Below are 22,421 nucleotides of genomic sequence, written 5' to 3'. Positions count from 1 at the left end.
TGAAAAGTCAAGACTTCACAAAACAGTGAGCCTCTTAATCAAGATTCACAACAGAAGATCCAGCATGAAAAAGAACTTGAAACTGGAATAATTTGAAACTTCTGAGGCCCTTAGACCGTGGGTCTCGTGAACATCATTAAAACTCACTCATTCATTCATTCATCGGCTAGTTGTTCCTAACCCAGCTGTACTACTTAATTACTATTGTATTTTATGAAGTGCTGTCATGCATATTTGGTACTGTTTGCAGAGGCCACAACCTCATTTTCCTTGGCCGCCATTGCAAAGATTCAATTTTATTCAAATAAGTAATTTTTTTTTTAAATAATCAATGTAACCTCTCTCCCATTGATGTCACCTTAGCCACATTGGGATCTTCTTGATGAATTTATTTTAATGTTATTTACGATACTTCTGAATTCAACTGTTTGACCATTGTTTTTGCAGCTCTTTTTCATCCTGACGATGGATCACGAGTGTGGTCCAAAACCTTGATTAAATCCAGAATTATCTCACATTAATTATCATGAACTGTCAAAATCTAATGCAGTTAATTTTAATGTTGCATGTTTAATGATTGTGAAATCGCAAAATCCAGAAAAAAAAATCAGTGGGAGATGTTACAGTGTCTAAATTGATGTGTTAATGTCTTTCTTCTATTATATCTTGTGTGTTTTGTTGGTTCCTTACCTTCAATTATTAGTAAAGAAAGATCACTAGAAAAATGACTGCTCGTAGAAATTGTTCAGCATACTTATAGTACACGCACGCAGATATATAAGATAATCGTGAGACAATGGAAGCTTATACAGGCACTACGTACGGTAAAAGCTATGGCAATACATAACAAGTTTGGGGGTGAAAGCTCTTTAACTATTATTTTTAAAATGAATATAATTTTGACTATACAGAAGAACACACTTTGTAATAATTCTTAAAATTAATTATAATATAGGTTTGCTTTGCCAGTTCTGAATTCCTTGCAAGCAGAAGAAAACTGTGTCTTTCTCAACAGCAAATTGCAGGGACCTTGAGCATTGTAATACTCATATACACCTGCAGAGGTAATTTAAGTCGGTGAAACATATGAACATTACTTAATCACATAATTAAATTGCATGGGAATATCTTGATTTCATTCCGTATATATACACAATGCTTCAAGAAACAACTTTTATTCTATATATTTGATCCATACATTCTTCCTCAGTCGTCAACTAAGCTTCTGTGCAACAATAATGTTTTCCAATGTTTAAATGGGTGGTGGGCTATACATGGTTAAGAAACTTGATATTCGGCAGAAATAATTTATATTCAACGTAGGATCCTTGATACATTTAGATACTCTGTGCTAATCATATCCTATACAGCACCCAAAACTGGCACATTTTGTTCAACATACTTCTCCTCGGGTAAGGTTTTGTATAGCTTCACTCTTAATGCAGCCTGCACAATTAAGGAGAACAGGAAAATTCAATCCATCCTTAATGGAATCTAAATAATAGGAAACTGGTTAAGGCAATGAAGGATTAAGTACCTGCTTGTCTCTTCCAAGCTCTATTACATTACCAGGGTGTATCCTGACAGGCAATTTTGGAGGAACACGGTATCTTCTACCCTCCTCACTGAAACATAACGATGCCAATTAGAGTATGCCACTGTAAAAATTGTGTGCCTCGATTGGGCATACTATCTAGTATCATCTATGTTTCGAACTTACTCGGTGATCCAGGTGCCATGTTGACTGCCTAAATCAGTCAGGAAGAATGCATTTTCTTTGCATGTAATAGATGCATGCCTTTCAGAAACCTGTTCAGTCCATCAACTAACTAATCAGCCAGTCATAATATTATATCCCTCAGTTGATGAAAAACATCTGTGCAATAATAATAATACTGGGAATCTCCTGGTACCAACATTGTGCTTTGAAACATCCATTTAGTTAGGAATGAAAGTGAACATGACAAGAAAATTAGAATCACGGTATTGACAATGAAATAACATTGCTATATAGAACTTAAACAAGAAGCAAACACTATTTCAAAAGGAAAATATACACGAAAACAGAGAAGGTATTATGCAGTTGTGTTTTGTGCAGAACTTTTTTTTCTAACTGTTTTGCTGGTTTTAAAGGATTTGGTTTAATTCTCAGCAAGGCACCATGAACTGACCTGTGGATATGGTAGTACTGCTGGCACACCTTCTGAGTATGTACACATAGTGCTCCTGACAAGAGAAACGTAACTCCTATTTATTTATTTAGAAAACGAGGAAACTTCAAACATTTCTTCTTCATTGTGATAAAATACTTTTCAAAAATAATTAAACACTTTGTTTCTAGAATGGAGTTTGAGCACACCCAATGAAAGTAGGCTTATCCTCATCTCTGCTCAAACGAACAACTCCAGAAGCACTTGATATTCGGGAAGGCATTTTGTCGTCTGCATGTACAAGACACCAGCTAGAATAATTGAACCCAACAAGTCAGTAGATAAAAGGTAAAATAAAAATGATTAAACTCAAAAGACTTAACTTGCATTTATGCCTTCTAATCACGTTACATTATATAACAAATTAAGGAGACGTACTCTGCATCAATAGCTCGCTCCATTGCATCATCATCTACAAACCATCGCTGTAGTTCGCTGCTTGCCTGGAAACCAAAACAAGAAAGACCTATAAAAAATGGAGTGGCAAGCTCATTGAATGAAGAGAAGAAATCAAATAGTCCATCCAAAAACAATTTATACAATTTGATGCAGATATTCGAGTTGAAATTTCAAAAGCAATGGAGAAGCAGCCTGCTAACAACTTACTTTATCAGAAAGTCTACACCTTGGTGTCCACCCTTCTAGCTTTGATCTGCATTAAAAACATGTGGTTACATGAAAGGAATGCCATTTAAGTTGTGTTTTGTATGCCCACAAGTGGTTTGAATAAGGATTTAATAGACTTTCAATCACCAAGACTTACCTATGAGCAAAAGTCGAAATGATCTAAAACTGTAGCACTAATATTTCATCAATATTTTGATTTTTGGAACCGAAAAAGAGAAACAAGCCTCATTTAGGATATGAAATCTAGGTTTTCAAGTACATGATTTTCTTGGGGATAAGTGATTGTTGGCCTATATGGGATTTGTATGCCTTTTAGCACAAACTTAAATAGTTGATTAACATGTAAAGAAAAATATCAAATATTGTGGTCATTAATAGGAAATGGTTCTTTTCACAATCTTAGTCTAATGAGAAATTTAACTGCAAATATCCCTTTCAGTTTTCTTGAAAATCCGTAAATTCCAAATGTGTCTTTGGTTACCACAAGAGCCATATTTTTGTACAAGATACACTGCAAATGCAAATCTGGTAGAAATTGTTCGCTTCTGTCTGGCTATTTTGTTTAAGGAAATTTAAGCTCTTATGATTCAAGAATGGAAAATGATTCAGAGGACAGTTCCTTTCATATTCTAGTTTAATGATGAGAAAATGTACAAGTTTCCCTTGTCATTTTTCTCCATGATCCATGGAGTCTAAAAGTTAGTGCTTGTTTACCACCCAATTACCAAGTTCTTTTAAAAGATATACTGCAGATGCAAATCTGGTGGAAATTTTGATCATTGCTGTCTGGCTATTCTGCTGAAGGAAATTTTTCATTTCCCTTTCTAAGATGTCAGTATGAGAAACAATCTATAAGGCAGTTTCCTTGGAAAAATAAATAAATTTCACTAAGATTCATGATTGTTGTATCATTATAATAAAAAAATTGTTCAAACGCTACCAGGATATCTCTTACCAAACTCGAAATTTCACAATTTTTAACCCAGGCATTTTGCCAAACACTTTTTTTTGCTATTGCTGGGAATATTTTATTAGAAGATTTGGAACATGATTTCATAACCCAAACACAATCAACATTTTTTGATCATATGAACATTACATCAAATAGTTGCATTAAATTCAATGTACATGAGAAAGAAGGAAATGTGAACGATACAAGTGCTGTTATAAATGACAAGGAACAAAAATATATTCTTTTATTGCCTGACCTCTTAGAAATGCTAAGGATCACACTCATGCACAGCTGCTGCTAATTGCCCAACACACAAGGCATTTGGTCTTCCAGAATCCAAATGTTAAATGCCACTCCCTTCAGCCTGCCTGGGATTTTCAACAGATCTACACCAGCAATATAAGGTGCTCCAAAGACCCTCACGAGTCATGACTTCCCAAATTCCTGTTAAAACTCTTGCAAATCACACGCCACCTCCAGGTATGGCAGTGGCCAGCTCAACAATCCTCCATTAGCTTTAAATATGTCCCATGCTACACGCCTGGCAATATGTGTTTGAACACCAGCAAAGTCTAATACTCATGCCCACCATAATTAAACATTGCACCAGGCATTTGGTGGTTCCTATGCCCAGCAAGGTCAATGATAAAGGAGAAGATAAACGCCCAGCAAATTGTAGTATTACCTTCAATGAATTCCTTCTATGTTGCGTCCCATTCTAAATATTTGATATTTCCTTATTGATAGCACTCATAATTATCCAACAAATTCTTATATTCAATTGTAGAAATCAGGAAAACAATAATCATCAAAAATGGTGTCCCAAAATCTTGCCTGATTTGTATTTGTATACAACTCCCACAAATTTATCAATGAAACCTTCCCTGTAGAACAATTTCCCAAAACCTGTGAAAATGATGTATCATTTAGCACAACAAAACCTTCTAACTCCAATCCAATAGATGCATTTGTGAATCTTGAGTTAATCCAACAAGGATTGAAAGAACCCGAGGGTTTTTGTCCTAGGGTTAAGCTTCCCAAGAAAATAACAAGCCAAGAATGAATTACTTTTTGGCTCTCAACTCTTTTACATCCATCTTTGAGAAAATTAGTTAATTTTCTTTTATTTAATTTCATTTTCCCACTCATAAAGTGACCCACCTTATAAATTCTCCATAGACATAAAACAAAGTCGCTTTATTAAAATAACCAAGGCTCAGGTTTTAATTAAAAAATATAAATAATCCTGAGAAGCATAGGACTCTTTAAAAACTAATTAATTAATTATTCTCCAATAAAGCCCAAATCAGCCTATGGGAATTAAATAAGCTAAAAGGGACATTTTCAGTTACCCAACAAAAGGGGACATTATAGTCCTCCCTTCCCAAAGGTTGCCTGTCCCAAGCAATCTGGACTTATATACCAATAACAGGATCCCAAATGAACCTACAAAATGCTGCTCCACTGTATCTTTACTGTATGTACCTGATGCAACTTAACAACTCTGTCAATCTTTGTTATAATTTGGAGCAATCTACCAATCATATAGATCCTTGGATCCCAAAGCCAAATTGGTAGTCTGCCATTCCCAATATTTAACGACTCCACTCTAATTACAACTGAAGAATCAATGTGCCTTATCCCGTATCCCAACATAATATCCATCCTATAGAAACAAACTAGGAGACCTGCAAGATTAGGATTCTTCTTCCGTAGAAGGGAGCACCTCAGACTAGAGTGTTCTATGTAATCTCTTATCTATCCCATTCATATGTGTCATCAGAAACATGGCCAAATAATTTGTATGTGCCGGGCTGAAAGAAAAATGATGAGCATACCTCACAATGCCATCAATGGGAAATTCACCAGCTTGCTCCATTGGGAATCTTGAACAATCACTTGGATTCCATATATTGCCATTCTCATTGCATGAATAAAGAGATGTCCCACAAATCAGATAATTAAGAGATAATTTTGCAATAGAAATGGAAGATGTGTTATCATGCAAATTTTTCTTATCAAGCCAAATGGAATTACACTCATGATGCTCTTCCCCAAGTGTTATCATGAAATATCCCAGACCAATTTTTTTCAATGTTTCAATTACAAAAAGTAATGCAACACACATCTGTTAGGGTTAGCACTTAAACCAAAACGATGCGGAAGACAACTCTAACCAAGAATGTACACCAGGATCCCGGGTTGGGCAAGGCGTGAGCATATGGTCAGAGGGTCTCGAAGCATTCTAAAAGTAACTCTAACCAAGAATGTGCCCAAAATGGACTAACATATGGTCAGAGGATCTTAGTGCATGCTGAAAGCAACTCTAACCAAGAATGTGCCCAAGATGGACTAACATATGGTCAGAGGATCTTTACAATTACAACTGCTGGATGGAAAACTTGACACCAAGCATGTGCTTTCAAACCCAGGGTGGAAATGGAGCTACCATATGGCGGAGATGCTAAGAACTTAGAAATGGAATTAAATGTAAATAACAAGCGTGAAATGAAGATAGAAGAAATGCTGCCAGTACTACTGTTCAACTTACAATATGATAGTGAATGCTTGCCAAGATCATAAGATTAAGACTATACAATGCTGCAACAATATAGAAGACTCTCCCGGGCTTAACAAAAATGATTAGTCCAAGAAATTCTGCTCAAGGATCAATCTTAAGATTCTGATTTACGACAGACCTGCATAGGAAATGCTTGATCAGCAACACATGGAATCACTAAAATGCTCATTACTCTCTCAATACTAGTCCGAATGACCCAAAACCAAAAGCAATGGCTTCCTATGAAGGAGGCGAACAAACCAATACCAAGACATCAGAAATTAACCCAACAGATTATTTAACACAAACCCCAAGGCAATTCCCAGCAATGACACCAGACAAGAATGGCGATTCTTCTCTATAAAATAAAACACTTCATATTAGAATCTGCAAATTTGCACAAAGGAGCGCCCAGCCAAAACAAGAGGAAATATGCAATACCCAGAATGAATATGTTTTTATTTTGAATTATATGAGTGAAACTACGAATCTGCCCTGCTAACCGCGACTCCCGAAAATGAAATGAAATGCAAATAACTGAACTTCCAGCACACATCAAGCTACAATGCAATCCTCACTACAAACTCTCACAACTACACTAAATCACCACTAGTTGCTATCTTTCAAGCAAGAAGCAATGCCAAGGCTAGGAGGCATTCATTCCTCGAAGCAACCCCAATACCATTCCGGTAGAGTAACACTTCAATAGACATGAGCTACCAAAATGAAGGGAAGAGGCCTCCATTTATAAGCTTAACAAGGAATCTCTAGAGGCTTCTAGAAAGTGCACCCTAATTTCACATTTGAATTTTCCTCCAAGAGATGGCACCACTTTTAAAAGCTTTAATTAACCTTTATTTTAATTCACTTCTCTTCATAAAGTTGGCACCCCTTTTCATATGCAAGATTTTAGACCTTAGGAAATATTAAATCCCTTCCATGATGCGTCCACCCTTGAAGACCACCTTTTAAAACAACTTGAAGTGATGAAGCTAGGCCAAGGGGTCAAATTTAAAATATAACATTAAAACATAACATTATTTAAATGAAATGAACTTATCTCTCCAAAAACATCCCAAGGCCAAAAGTGACGAAAGCCAACTGAACCAACTGAAGAAGAGAACCAACTATGCTGAAATAATCAGGACCACTGCTAGAAATAGAATTTGCTAAAAATAGTAAATTCCAAAAAGTGCTCGGAACGCAAAGCCGGACATACCACTGTGAAGCCCTCTGAAAACCCAGAAAGAATCCACGATCCAAACTCTAATTCACGACCAACAACAACCTCCAAAACTGGAAACCCTAATTTCACCCATTGAGTAGCCATCGGTCAACTGAAACATCACGCCTGAGAAGGGGACATTACATATCATCATATTAAATCTTAGAGATAGTAGAGCTGTTGTAGTCATCGAGAAATTCTTCATCACTCCCTAGCTCATCAATTCCTTCAATCATTTGTTTGACAGTAAACAACCTCCATAGTCCCTGTAACACATTCTTATCCCTTCGATGTGGCTGCAACAAGGGACTGATTTTCAGTTTTATATAAAGAAAAGTCAGCTAAACTTAACTCGAAGTTAAGCTCATCAACTTCTTTCTCCTTTTTTGTGAATGCTTTATAAGTCTTCTCTGGAAACTTGATGGCGTGGTCTCTATCTGAAAATGCAGGTAATCTGATTTCATTATTTCTAAAGCATGTTTGATAGTTTGCAGATTTGATACAATGGCTCCCACCATTAAACCCTTTTGTCTCTCTTCAAGTTGAGCCATCCAAAGGAGGTATTCAATGAACTTGTGTGCACTATCAAAAAATGTTAAAGGCTTGAATAACCTTTTTTTCAGTGTCCAACAATTGATTCTTCAAAACTTGCAATGCACTAGGCCTTTGATCAAACTCAACCAAGCGAATTGGCTCTTCACACAACCATATTTCTAAATTGTCTTCATTAGCACAGTTTTCAAAATCAGCTACCTCTCTATCATAACCTTTGCCAAATTCTTGCATTGAAGTTAAGACAGCTCTTTGCTCAAGCAATGAGTTATCAAATACATTCATAACTTCATTAATTGCTGATTTAGCAAACTCTAAATCAGGGTATCCTTTGATCTCAGCACTATCATAAAGACTCATGTATTCCTCCTTACTTGCAAGAGCACTTGCAAAATTAGCTTCATCCTCATTTTTAGAAGCAAAATGACCTTCAGGATCAGATTCCTCTTTCAATATTTCCTTGCAAACATCCTGAAGAGATGGCATGAAAGCACTGAAAATTTCAATAGGCTCAACATTATCATGCTTCTCTACTGAAATGTCTGAAAAGGTAGTTTGACAATATTCTTGTTTCTTCTGCTCTTTTTCAGCCTCTCCTATGAATTTTGATTCTTCCTCTAACAACTTCACTTCATTATCCTTGCATAGATGGTTAGGCTCCCAGGTTCCTTTGCATGAGAAGCAAAAATTTCTTCTTTTGAGTTCATTCTTGCTGTCCTTATCCTTCCCCACAATGGAAAAACTCATTTTTTTGTTCCTTCTTTCTTTCCAACTGATAAGTAAGGCTTTAGCATATTTGGATGCTCTAGAAATGTTAGATTCTGCTGATATTCTTGAAAAACATGCAAATATTATGTTATGAGTTCCTGATTTTTCCTCATCTTTGAAAAAGATCAACAATCTACTGAAACTAATATGTATTAGTGCTGATCACTTACTGAAAGCAACCTGAAAAAGATCCTTGCACTGTTAACCGCTCAGGCTAGCAGGATGCACTGCTCTCATACCACTATAAGAACCCTACAAGGATATTCCTTAACAAACTTGAAATTTCACAATTTTTAATTTGAACTCATAGGCATTTTGTCAAACACTTTGTTTGCACAAGAATATGTAGTTTTGTTTTCTATTACCGGGAATGTTTTATTGGAAGTTTTGGAACATGATTTAATAACCCAAACACAATCAACATTCATTGATCATATGAACATTAAATCAAATAGTTGCAATACATTCAATGTACGTGGGAAAGAAGGAAATGTGAACAATTGTTGTTATAAATGACAAGGAATAAAAATATATTATTTTATACCCTAACCTCTTAGAAATGTCAAGGATCACACTTATGCACAATTGCTGCTAATCACCCAACACACAAGGCATTTGATCTTCCAAATGTTCAACGCCACTCCCTTCAACCTGCTTGGGATTTCCAACAGATTTGTGCCAGCAATATAAGGTGCTCCAAAGACCCCCATGACCTCCCAAATTCTTGTTAAACTCTTGCAAATCACTTGCCACCTGCAGTGGCCTTCATTCGTCTTAAATTTGTCCCATACTACATGCCTGTCAATGTGTGTTTGAATGCCAAGAAAGTCTAATACTCACCCCCACCATAATTAAACATTATGCTTAGCATTTAGTGGTTCCTATGCCCAGCAAGGTCAATGATAGCAACAGCCATAAAAAGAAGATAAATGCCTATCAAATTATAATATTACCTTCAATGAATTCCTTCTATGTGGCATCCCATTCTAAATAGTTGATTTTTTCCTTATTGATAGCACACTTGATAATTATCCAACAAATTCTTCCCTTCAATTGTAGAAATCGGAGAAGCAATAATCTTTAGAAAATGACATCTCACAATCTTGCCTGTAAATCTCATAAATTTGTATTTGTATACAAATCCCACAAATTTATCACTGAAATCTTCCCTATAGAACAAGTTCCCAAAACCTGTGATAATGATATATTATTTAGCACAACTGAAACTTCATACTCCAATTATCAATCCACTAGATGTGCCTATGAATCCACCAAGGTTGGCTGAAATGGGTTTTTGTCTAATTAACCAAGAAAGAACCCAAGCGTTTTTGTTTTAGAATTTGGTAGACTGAAAGTAGAAGCTCTCAAAGCTCTCCTAGAAAATAACAAGCCAAAAATGAATTGATTTTTGGCTCTCGACTCTTTTATATTTATCTTTAAGATAATTATTTGATTTTCTTTTATTTAACTTCATTTTCCTGCTCATGAAATGGCCCCCTTTATAAATTCTTCATTGACAAAAAATAAAGTCACTTTATTAAAATAACCAAGGCTCAACTGTTAATTAATTAAATATAAATAATCTCGAGAAGCTTAGGAATATTTAAAATTTAATAAATTAATTATTCTCTAATAAGGCCCAAAACTAGCCTACCCAAATTAAATAGGCTAAAAGGAACACTTCCGGCTACCCAGTGAAAGTGGACATTACATGTTACAATAAAAAAAATTGTCCTCCAAGCCACTTCTCATAGAGATCATATTAAGAGTAATAAACATTCATATTTAAGTATACTTGTATGTCCTTGGTTGTCAATTGATTTAGCACAAGTCTAATAGAATTTTTTAATCAGGAATATAAGCACAGTTTCTCATATATTTTTAAATGGTTATTGACAACTTCCATATATCATGTAACACGACTATGTTTTAGATGGAAGCTACATGAAGAAAACTATAAGATTGTTCAAAATTCAAATGTTATCTCTTGCTAGTCAAGGTGGTCATAACATAATAACTAGCAATGGAAGATTCCCAAATCTCCTCTATCTCTTTAGATTAATTGGAAATGGATCCTTTATCAGATGGTGCGGCATCTTTTACCAATTTCACAATCTGCCCATCTGACAACCCAGTCCATGGTATGGTATTTCATCTTTCAAACACTTCAGAATACTAGAGTTGATATAATAGGAAACCATATTTATTAGACACAAAATTTTCATACTTTGGTGTAAATACCATAACAAAGAAAGAAAGAAGTTATATTAATGTCCACGGATGACCAAAAGTAGGTCAACGGGACTCGAGAACAGCAGTTTACGATAGAAAGTTTGAGGAAGAGAAACATAGAAAGGCCCCTCAAGGGAAAAAGAACAAAAGAAAAGAAATGCAAAACAAGGGGCCATGTAATGTCCCCTTTTCCGTTCTAGTTGGTTTTGGGGACTGTTGGCCAATTCTGAGACCTGTTGGTCAATCAAAGGCAAAAATTAGGGTTTCCTATTCTCTAGGAGGATGCTTAGGCAGTTTTGGTGGCTTGCATGTTGGAATTTTACAGTTCCGATTCTGGATTCCTTTCGGGTATTCAGAAAGCTTCGCAATGAGGGTACATGCATAGCAAGCAATAGAGTTTGACCGACTTACTATTTTTAGTAAGTGGTGGTGGAAGCAGCTAAATTCTCTGGGTTTTTTTGGTTTTCTGAGAGCTTTGCGATGGTAAAACATGCAAATCAAATCTGAAGACCTTTTCTATACTTACTATTTTTAGTAAGTACGACAATTGCTCAGATTGGGGTTAAAATCACTTTGAAAACACTTACTATTTTTAGCAGTATGCTATTTATAGTAAATACTATTTTTAGCAGTGCTATTTTTGACAGGGGTTCTGTAACTCAGCTCAGTGGCTATTTCTGACAATATTATTTTTGGCAGGATCCTGTGTTCAAACTTAGATGACTATTTCTTGCAAAGCAATTTAGTACCTTGGTCTCACCTCATTTTCAGTATTCAATATTTGGAAGCAGAAGTATTTTTTAATACTTTATTATTCCCCATGGCCTAGGCGTAATTTGTGTTATGACTTCAAGGGGTCAACATGGTGTTTTTTAATTAAATTATAACTTAAGGCAAGTGGACGATTTTCTAAGTAGGATTGCCTAAGTTATATTATTATTTTAAAAAAAAGTCATTGTTGAGCGCTCACTTTACACATTATTGGCAATTTTAATAAGATGACCCTGCTATGATCTTGGACGACTTAGAGAAGGGAAATATTATTTTTATACCTAAGTCAATTTGGCGAAATATTCCACCTTCATATTGAGACGCCAAAGTGCAATTTCATCAATGTTATTTTATAAGCATTGTATTTATCAAAAGTGGCGATTAAGGGTGGATGTGAGTTGGGCGAATTATGCTAAGGAGGTGAAATGAAGTGCTAATTGAATTTGGGCGCCATGTGAGTGGAATTTGAATTTGAATTTGAGCCTCCAAAATCTGTAAATAAGAGTGTTGAGCTCTCATTTGGGATGCTTGATGAATGATAATGTTATGCTGTCAGAATGGTGCCAGAATTGAGCTTCGAAGTTGAGAGCTTCCTAGCAACCATCAGTTTCATACTTGAAAGACAATACCTAGCTGATTATTTGTGACTATTTTTCATCTAGAGAGATAGATTGTGTTGATTGAAGAGATTGAGAGATTTTCAGTTTTGGTGTGTTGGTTGGAAATTTTATACACTTGGGTAAATATACAAAATTGTGGGTTCAACCACAGCATGTGAGTAAAACTCTCCTAATTAAGGGAAGGCTCCCCCTATCTAACTACAACTTTGAAAATAAAATAGGATGGGACAACAGTCTTTCTTCTTCTTTCAAGAAAGACAATATCCTTTTCTCTTCACAGAAAAGTGATAGCGATTTGATATAAAACAACAGTAACAACTTTCGAAATGAAATGAGAGAAAGGAAATAAAGTTTCCTGAAAGCTCAAAGACTTCCGTCACTTCCTTCAGGACGGGACAACAATATCAAACTCAAAGACTTGATTATGTGAAGTCCTATCTACCCTTTTCTATACTAATGCTATCAAGAACAAATTATAATAGCTCAAAGATTGCAATATCTTATTCTTTTCTACATAAAACAATGGGAAGTAGTATAAGCTCAAAGACTCACAGCTATTTCTCACAAAAACTGCTCCTAAATTCTCTTAAGAACAAGTGAAAGCACAAAGACTTACAACTTCTCTTAACAGAGTATTTATTTTAATCTATATTAACCTCAAATACTTGTAGCACAAAGATTGCAAATCAGATTCGATTAAGTTCTTTAAAGAAAAACTTGCAAGAAAGATAATATAGAACACAAACTCAAGTATGTAGCACAAAGACTCAAAGCTTGAGCAATTTCCTTCTATTCCTTTCAATTCTTGAATTCACACATGAAAGCTCAAAGACTTCTTTGCTGTAAATTTGGCAGAGTTTTTTCTTGCTTTCCAAAAGATAAAGATTACAATAAACCCCTCGAGTATTTATAGAAGAGGAGCCTTGAGAAAAAGGTGGGAGGATCCTAACTAACTTGAGAGATTTTCTCAACCACTAAGACTTATTCAATAACTAACTATGACTTATTCCAACTACAGTCCTAATTGAACACAACTTGTAGTTGCTTTAAATGTAATTTGTCAAAACAAAATTACAAATACATAACTAAAACTATTCCATGTGTCTAAAGACGCGACTCTAACTGCATCATTCTTTGTCTGTGATGATCTTCATGTCGCTTCAGGATGCTAGAACTTGAAGTATTCTGGATTGGTAAAGACATTTTGAACTGGAACGGGAACTTGCATCCATGTCTTCTTGCTTGGGGTAGGTACTATCTTTTCAGGAGGGAAAGGGTTGCCTTCCTCTTTTCATGTCATGACCATCTTTGTCTTGAAAGCATTTTATGCTATCAACCATGAATTGTTGTTGTATCTCTTCTTTGTATCATCCTCCAATCTTGAAATCTGCTTGCACAATAAGGCCCATGCCTTAATCCATTGATTTGGTAGATCGTGTGTGCAAACCAGACTGACAAGGGAAGAGATAAATTGATGCAAAAATGGGCTCACAAGTGAATTTCGGGTTTTGGAAGTTGCATTACATGTGTGGGGAAAACAAGAGCATTAACTTGCAATTGCGGGGAACAAAAATGCAACTTCATATGTGTAATGGGTAACTACAAGTTTGCACTTGTAATTGGACCTTTAAAACTCATTTTCAAGTGTTTTTTGAGTGCATTTTGGACCAATTTCGGGTTCTGGATGGCTGACTGTAGGTAGACTTTAAATGGAGAAAATGAATGAAGGTGTGAGATAAGTGGATGAAATGGTGGGAATAGGGATATCGATATGAGGGAAATGAAGCTTATGACCAAAAACAACAAGTGCAGATGGTTATGAATGGATTTTTGAAGAACTCTTCCATGTTGATCACATGAAAAATGGGAAGAACTTTTACTTGTAATCCGGTTCTAAAAACCCAATTTTGAAAGAATGGGTATTTTCCAATTTAGAAACTTGGAGTTTCACCAAAAGATGGTTAAGATATTACAACCATAAGGGAAGATCAGTTATTTTCATCCTACTTGTAATCGGGATTTAAAATCCCGAATACAAGTAAAGAGGGAAAATGGGGAAGATCAATGCAATTCACAAATTACTTTGCAAACTTGGAACAAAGGGGAAAATCTCTCACAAAACCAATTTTAGGCAAGAACAAAACAAAACATATAACTATCATGAAGAGAAAGAATCTCTTATAGACAAAAGAAGAAGATTCAAACCCTAGCCACGTTTTTGAAAAAACGCCATATGTATCAAAATGCTCATTAAAAGCATGAAGAATCGGTCAAGTAGAGCACCCAACCTCCATGCCTAGGCAAGACAAGCCAAAACGATTTAAGACAAGATTCGTGGCACTTGAATGAGGCAAATTGTGGCATTTTTCAAAAACGTTTTCTGTTAAAACACCATAAAACCAGCGATAATGTCTTCCAAATGGCATGAAGAGAGTTGGAAAATGCATGTAAATAGAAAGGAATCCAAAACGCCTTCCTCCTAAGATTTCTCCACAAAAATCGGTGGAAATTGTCAACAAAATCCTCCAATATTGCTGGTTAGGTTTTTGGGAAAGAACAAGAAGTTTCATTTTACATGTAATAGTGAAAATCGGGTTTTAATTCTCATATTACAAGTTTAAAATGTTACTTTTCTCTCAACAATGTAAAATCGGGTTTTAGAAATCCAATTGCAAGTTTAAAATTCCTCAATTTACACTTTATGGAGAAAATCGAGTTTTTTGGGCACAATAGCAAGTTTAAAATTGTCACTTTATTCCATTTCTAAGCAAAATCGGGTTTTGGAGAGAGATATGCAAGTTATAAATAACTTGTAAAGGGAAAATAAAATCCCTACAAGTTTTAATAACTTAACATATGTAATAGGGGTTTAAAATCCCTATTACAAGCAAAAGACATTAAAATAGGGGTTTTAGAAAAATATTACAAGTGACTTTTAAATATGCAGTTTAAAATTAACTTGTAACTTATCCAAAAAATCCCTATTATGACTTAAAAAGCCAAAAAGCATCAAGGGGGAAATAAAAAGTAAGTTACAAGTTCTTTTTTCAATAAAGTGCACTTGTAATTAGCAAAAATTTCCCTACAAAGACTAAAACAAAGAAAATCATTAAAACTTGCAATTCAAGGAAAATTTCCCACTTGCAGTCAGGGAGAAAAAACTCGAAATTGAAGGAAAGACATAGCAAACGAACCCAAAATGCGATGAAATTTGAAACGTGGTTCGAGGATGGATTGAGGATTAAGCCAGTCCAAGAGAGAAGCAAAATTCTGCCTCGAGAAGCGTGCCACAGAGTAAAATCTTCAACCTGCAGTGACTGTTTTGAAACCCGAAATTGCACAGAATGCTAGGAAAAGGAAGACCAAAACTCACCAAAACTTGGACAATGATGGCAAAGACACCCCCCAATGATTTGAAACTATCAAATGTGAGTTTTGTACCTCGTAAAACGTGCCTTGGAGACAAAAATGACACTTTTTAGGCAAAAATTTGTAGGGGTTGTCACATTTTAGAGAATCCAAAAATGAGGACAACAGTGTGTTGGGTGTGTTTCTAGCTTGCTGGCTTTTGAAGTGGCTGTAGGTGATTTTCAGTCATATCTTCCTGCTCGAGTGACTGTTTGTTCTGGGTAATTAGCCCGTTGGAAGCCTCTCTGCTGGATGATTCATCATCTGGAGGCTCGTGTCAAGTGGTTTAGTGTGCATTTTTCTCTTGCTGACCGAACTTCCCTGCTGGCCGTACATTTCCAGCCAACCCTAGGGCAGCGTGCAACATTTTCAGTGGTGATTTGATGGGGTTGTTAAGCTAGGGGTCTGACCGCCTATCCTCTAACATTCATTTGCCGCCAGTTTGGAGTTGTTTGGTGGAGTTTTGAGTGAGTTGTGTGCATTTCATTGTTGCTGGTACGTTTTTGGTATTGCTGATAGTTTCATTTCAGTTTTGATTAAGTGTGTGATTGGGTTGCAATTTCAGTGTTTTCCATTGTAATCTCCAGTAGAAATTTCCTTCTATTAGAGTTGATAAATCTCTTGTTCTAATAGTAGTTGTAGAATTCATCATTGTAAGATTGTTTCAGTAGTATTGATCAATCCCTTTGCTGCAATTTACTTGTACTTCCCACTGCATAAGTGGAAGAGGCTAGCCATGCTGTCTATCTCTATTTGTAATGTTGTCTTCCTGCTGCATAAACGGTTGGGTTGATTGTAATGTTGTCCTCTCGCTGAATAAGCGGTGGAGTTGATAGTAATTTTCATTTCTAGTCTTCTCGCTGCATAAGCGGTAGAGTGATTGTTGTTTCAGTTATTTGGTTTGTTCTTGGTTGGTTTACCGCCAAGAAGTTTTATAATTTTCATCACCCGCTATATAAGCGGAAGGGGTTGGCTTGTCGCCCAAGTATTGTAATAATTCTCAGTATTTTGCATCTAACGATCCCCTCAACACTGTTTGCTCTCACCTTCCCAGATTGGGCACTTGGTGATCAGAAAGTGGAAGGGTTGCACTTTTTTGAATTATTGTATTTTCATTACTAACCCTAACGGGTCTTTGTTATGTTGTAAACCGCTAAATTTCAAAAAAACAATTGTGAGGATATTACGGTGGTATCGGAGCTGGTTTTCCTGCCAGCTTGTGTGTTCAGTTGATCAGAGCACAAGTTCTCCTTGCCATCCTGTTGGGTCGTGGTTTTTTGGTTGCATATCAGAGTTTGGAAGAATGTCCACCACAGATAAGTCTATGTGTGAGTTAATGCAAGGATTGATTAATTTGATGAAGGATCCAGATATTAAAAGGGGGTTGGCAAAGGTTCTTGCAAAATCCAAACATAAGGAAGAGTCTATAAATAATATCTTTAACACAAAGACAAATGATGGAGAAGTGCACATGACACATCAAGATGACCATGAGTTTGAAGGAGAAACCTTGACACATGAGGAGTGTGTTTTAGAGCTCCAAAATACTCCTCTAAACTTGCATGTGGTTGGTAGTGATAAATATCAGTTTGGCAATAAGAACAAAACAACAGTCTAGAAACCTCATTTGGAATTATCCAATGAAGGTCTTGAGACTAATGACTTCACAGAAGATGTGAGTAGAACTATTGTGTGGGTTGAGTTTGCTAAAGAAGAGCATGTTAAGATGATTTGGGCGACGTCATTGAACCAACTTTTGACCAGTACCAAAGTGATGATGTTGGTGATGATTCCAATGTGCTTGTACATAATCATGTTGAAGATTTGGTGATAAATGGTTCTCCTCTCGTTACTGCCCCAACTTCCCAAGAGTTTTCACAAGAAGGCCTCTTTGGTTAGCATGTGACTACTAAATATGAGATCAAAGATACACCTACAATCGGTGGGCTCATTGAAGGCAAAACGGAAAAAATATTTAAAACAGCTAGCATTGATGACTCTTTGCTTCATTATAGTGTTGGTGACATGGGTGGTCTTGGGTTTGATTATCAATCTAAACTTTTGGAGAGAGATACTTATGAAGATATCAGTTTAAGTGAATTGGGAGGTGACTTATTCAATGAGTCAAGACTCCAAGAGTATGATGAGCACTTTCCTTTTGATCAGAACAATCAGCCCCTTAACACTTGGGATCCAGGTGAGATGGCACCTAGCGATGACAAGGAACCTGTGTGGGATGAATTTCCCTTTGATCCGGATGATGAAATGGAACTTGATGAGGATACTATATCAGCAAACAATGGTGATGTTACACTTGATCTTGGGGCTGCCTTCTCGTTTGATCAAAGTGACAATGAGGTGGAAGCAGATTTAAAAGTCTATAAGGCTCCTGATATTGAAGGGTTTGTTGGTGTTCTTGAACATAAATCAGATTTATTAGTGCACAAAGCTTATCATCATCTTGGTGTTGAGCAATGTCATCACGTGGATGATGTGGGGTGTGAGACTAGGGACAACCAAGGAGTCGTTGAAAACTTGAAAACAAGAATGGGAATTTTGATTGTAATCAAAGGCTCGAAGAATTAGTGGAGTCTAATCCTATTTATGATATTGAGCATTTTCAGCTAGTTGGTGGAGTTAGATAAGAGTCTTGGAGCAGCTATGGGGGTAGCGATTGCAAGAAACAAAGTTCTGATTTTTTCTTGCTGCCTATCAACAGTACACCATCTCTGCATTCTTATGAGTGGGATGGTCAATTCAAGGTGTCCGTTGAAAAAGAAATGCAAGCTCTATCCCAATTTGATCACACACATAGTTTGATTGAAGAACTCTATTGGAAGGCTCAAATGGATGAGAGACAGGAAGGGGTTAAGGATGAAGTTACTCTCCCTAATCTGCAACTTATCAAAGACTCTTTGGATATATTGAAATCAGATTACATACACTTGATTGAAGATCAAGATTATGCCTTCGAACTTGCAAGGAAGACCACTAGTGCATTCCAAGGAAAAGAGAGAAAGGTTAATGAGCTTACTCTTGAGCTTGAATTAACAAAGGACATGTTAGAAAACATTCAGTTGGCTCTAATGGAGGTAGAGGGTCAATTTGTTGATTTCAAACTTTTTAGAGAGCAAGAGAATGCACTAAGAGCTGAAAAAATCGAGCAAGTAATTGGTGAGCTTGATAGTCTTCAAGAAGAGTTTGATCTTGAGAACTTCAAAATAAAAACAAAAGTTGCATGTGTAGATTCGAATCAGCAAGATGGAAGTGAGCAAGAGAAAAGGGATGGCTTCCAAGTTCTTGATAACCCTCTCTCTAAAGTGGGTATCGAGAAAGGTTATGAAAACCCACTCTTCGTGATGGATGATAAAACATGTGGCGAAGTGATCAAACTTGAGACTGAGTATGGTTTCCAGTGTAGGGATGTCAAATCATGAGGATGTGCCACATTTTGTGAATAGTAATCTTCTGAGGCTGCTTGGTACTGAATGCATAAGTGGGGTTGTGGATGAAGACTCCACTTGGGAAGTGATGTATCAAGATGATTTCAACATCTTTGGCATCAAGGTGTTGTCTATACACTGTTTAGTAGCCATCTATGGTTTCATTGCAGCAACAAGGAGTGAAGATTTCAGAATTGTTACTCATGGAGTAGGGGAGAAAGAAGAACCAAAACGTGGTGATTGCATGCTTGTTAACCTATTCCTTGGGTTGAATGATAATGAGGCTCATACTAGTCCATTTTGGGAGTTGGATTTGAGGACAACATTTGTTCCATACTCCAATGTTGTTGAAGCTTTCATGGTTAGGCTTCAAGGGTTCACTAGAGGAGACATTGATTTCTTAAGTATGCACTTGGTCCTCACTAGCACTTGGGGATGTGTTGAGTTTCTTTTTTAGTGTGTTGGAAATCACTTTTGGTTGGGAATCCAAGCTTGAGATCATCAACATGCACTGAAGGAGCTTACTACATGTGGAAAGAAGGATCTTTGGAGGGATAAGGAACAAATTTTCAAACTTGATGGTGTTGTTCCCTTCTTTACCAGCCATTTGATGGTTCCTTTTGCTCATCAACTAGTGGATTGGGAAGATATTCTGAGCAAAGGATGGTTCCATGCAGAGTTGGAGTCACTAGAGAGGGAATTTCCAGCCTTGGACGTGAGCAGATTTGTTGCCTTGAGTGACGATTTCCTGTGTTGCAGCAGTTGTTCATCTTCTTGGATGTTGATTCTCCTAAAATCAGATCTCAGGTCAATCATTTCAGACTTGGTGGTCTGCTGGTGTACTCTTTTTTAGACTTCACAATCTCCTGGCAGGACGGGTTTATGGTCTCAGATGAGAGGTATGGCGAGTTGGGGCAATCGGTATCTATGTATGGGAAGTGTTCAAGCTCTAACTAGTGGTTGTTCTTATGCCCTCTCTTCTCCTTATGATTGGGACATCGAACCTTTGCTTTCTATGGTTCATCATTCTGAGGTGCTTGGAGTGGGAACTATAAGACATTTAAGAAGTCTCCATGGTTGTATCAGAATAATTCAATTGAGGCCTAGTAGATTCATGTGGAGTTATGAGAATTGGTTTGTTGAGCTCCTGGAAAGGATTGTTTTCCTCTTTGCAGGAAGATTTGGAGAAGTCACATTTACAGTCATGGCTATGCTTGACACCTTGGGGAGACATGTTATTGAGTTTGATTGTGAGTTGAGCAAACTTTATTTCCTATTGCCCGAGCTTGTGATAGACAGTGGCATTGTTGATATTGATTACTCAGAGCTTAATGGGCATGAGATGCTGCATAATATTGATTTCAGTCCTTCAAGATTTTTCAGTTTGGGTATCATGGATGGTAACATTTTGGAGTTACAAGGGAGGTTAGTGCAGTTTTGGCTTAATGTTTTCACTGATATGATCAGAGTGGTGCAGCATCGGCATGGTGGGTTCTTCCTCAGGCGGACATGGGACCCTGGGATCGTACTTGCTTTGGTGAGGCTCAGTTTAAAAATTTCTGGAGTTGTGGTGGCATTGCTCAAGGACAAGCAATTTTGGGAAGGGTGACTGTAATGTCCCCTTTTCTGCTCTAGTTGGTTTTGGAGACCGTTGGCCAATTTTGAGACCAGTTGGTCAATCAGAGGCATAAATTAGGGTTTCCTATTCTCTAGGAGGATGCTTTGGTAGTTTTGGTGGCTTGCATGTTGGAATTTTATAGTTCTGATTCTGGATTCCTTCTGGGTATTCAGAAAGCTTCGCAATGAGGGTACATGCATAGCAAGCAATGGAGTTTGACCGGATTACTATTTTTAGTAAATGGTGGCGGAAGCAGCTAAATTCTCTGGGTTTTTCGGGGTTTTCTAAGAGCTTCGCAATGGTATACCATGCAAATCAATTTGAAGACATTTTCTGGACTTGCTATTTTTAGTAAGTACGTCAGTTGCTCAAATTGGGGTTAAAATCACTTTGAAAACACTTACTATTTTTAGCAATAAGCTATTAAGTACTATTTTTAGTAGTGCTATTTTTGGCAAGGGTTTTGCAACTCAGCTCAGTGGCTATTTCTGCCAATATTATTTTTGGCAGGATCTTGTGTTCGAACTCAGATGACTATTTTCTACAATGCAGTTTAGTAACTTGGCCTCAGCTCATTTTGGCAGTATTCAATATTTGGAAGCATAAGTATTTTTTAATACTTTATTATTCCCAATGGCCTAAGCGTAATTTGTGTTATGACTTCAAGGGTCGACGCGGTGTTTTTTAATTAAATTATAACTTAAGGCAAGTGGACGATTTTCTAAGTAAGATTGCCTAAGTTATATTATTATTTTTAAAAAAGTCATTGTTGAGCGCCCACTTTACACATTATTGGCAATTCTAATAAGATGACCCTGCTATGATCTTGGATGACTTAGAGAAGGGAAATATTATTTTTTATCCTATGTCAATTTGGTGAAATATTCCACCTTCATATTGAGACACCAAAGTGCAATTTCATCAATGTTATTTTATAAGCATTATATTTATCAAAAGTGGCGATTAAGGGTGGATGTGAGTTGGGTGAATTATGCTAAGAAGGTGAAATGAAGTGCTAATTGAATTTGGGTGCCATGCGAGTGAAATTTGAATTTGAATTTGAGCCTCCAAAATCTATAAATAAGAGTGTTGAGGTCTCATTTGGGATGCTTGATGAATGATAATGTTATGCTGCCAGAATGGTGCTAGAATTGAGCTTCGAAGTTGAGAGCTTCCTAGCAACCATCAGTTTCGTACTTAAAAGACAGTACCTAGCTGATTATTTGTGACTATCTTTCATCTAGAGAGATGGATTGTGTTGATTGAAGAGATTGAGAGATTTTCAGTTTTGGTGTGTTGGGTGTGTTTCCAGTTTGTTGGTTTTTGAAGTGGTTGTAGGTGATTTTCAGTCATGTCTTTCTGCTCGAGTGACTGTTTGTTTTGGGTAATAGCTCGTTGGAAGCCTCTCTGCTGGATGATTCATCATCTGGAGGCT

The 22,421-nt window shown here is 36.6% G+C and overlaps 1 protein-coding gene across 2 annotated transcripts in view; it reads right to left on the bottom strand.

Moving 5' to 3' along the window:
- Nucleotides 1-1,159: 1,159 nt before the first annotated feature.
- LOC131030607 (zeaxanthin epoxidase, chloroplastic) overlaps nucleotides 1,160-22,421 on the bottom strand; it is a 138,579-nt gene continuing 117,317 nt past the window's right edge. Inside the window, exons 10-16 of one of the 2 annotated variants that reach the window (XM_057961491.1) lie at nucleotides 2,817-2,862; nucleotides 2,589-2,653; nucleotides 2,360-2,461; nucleotides 2,172-2,247; nucleotides 1,721-1,809; nucleotides 1,538-1,625; nucleotides 1,160-1,446 (exon numbers count right to left, since the gene is read on the bottom strand). In XM_057961491.1, coding sequence (XP_057817474.1) covers nucleotides 1,363-1,446; nucleotides 1,538-1,625; nucleotides 1,721-1,809; nucleotides 2,172-2,247; nucleotides 2,360-2,461; nucleotides 2,589-2,653; nucleotides 2,817-2,862 — 550 coding nt within the window. In that variant the 3' untranslated portion in view covers nucleotides 1,160-1,362. The remainder of the gene's footprint in view (nucleotides 1,447-1,537; nucleotides 1,626-1,720; nucleotides 1,810-2,171; nucleotides 2,248-2,359; nucleotides 2,462-2,588; nucleotides 2,654-2,816; nucleotides 2,863-22,421) is intronic. The other variant, XM_057961498.1, reaches the window with a different exon arrangement.

The sequence above is a fragment of the Cryptomeria japonica genome, chromosome 4 (assembly GCF_030272615.1).
Source record: "Cryptomeria japonica chromosome 4, Sugi_1.0, whole genome shotgun sequence".
NCBI lineage: Eukaryota > Viridiplantae > Streptophyta > Pinopsida > Cupressales > Cupressaceae > Cryptomeria > Cryptomeria japonica.
This window is presented reverse-complemented; position numbering and strand designations above follow the sequence as displayed.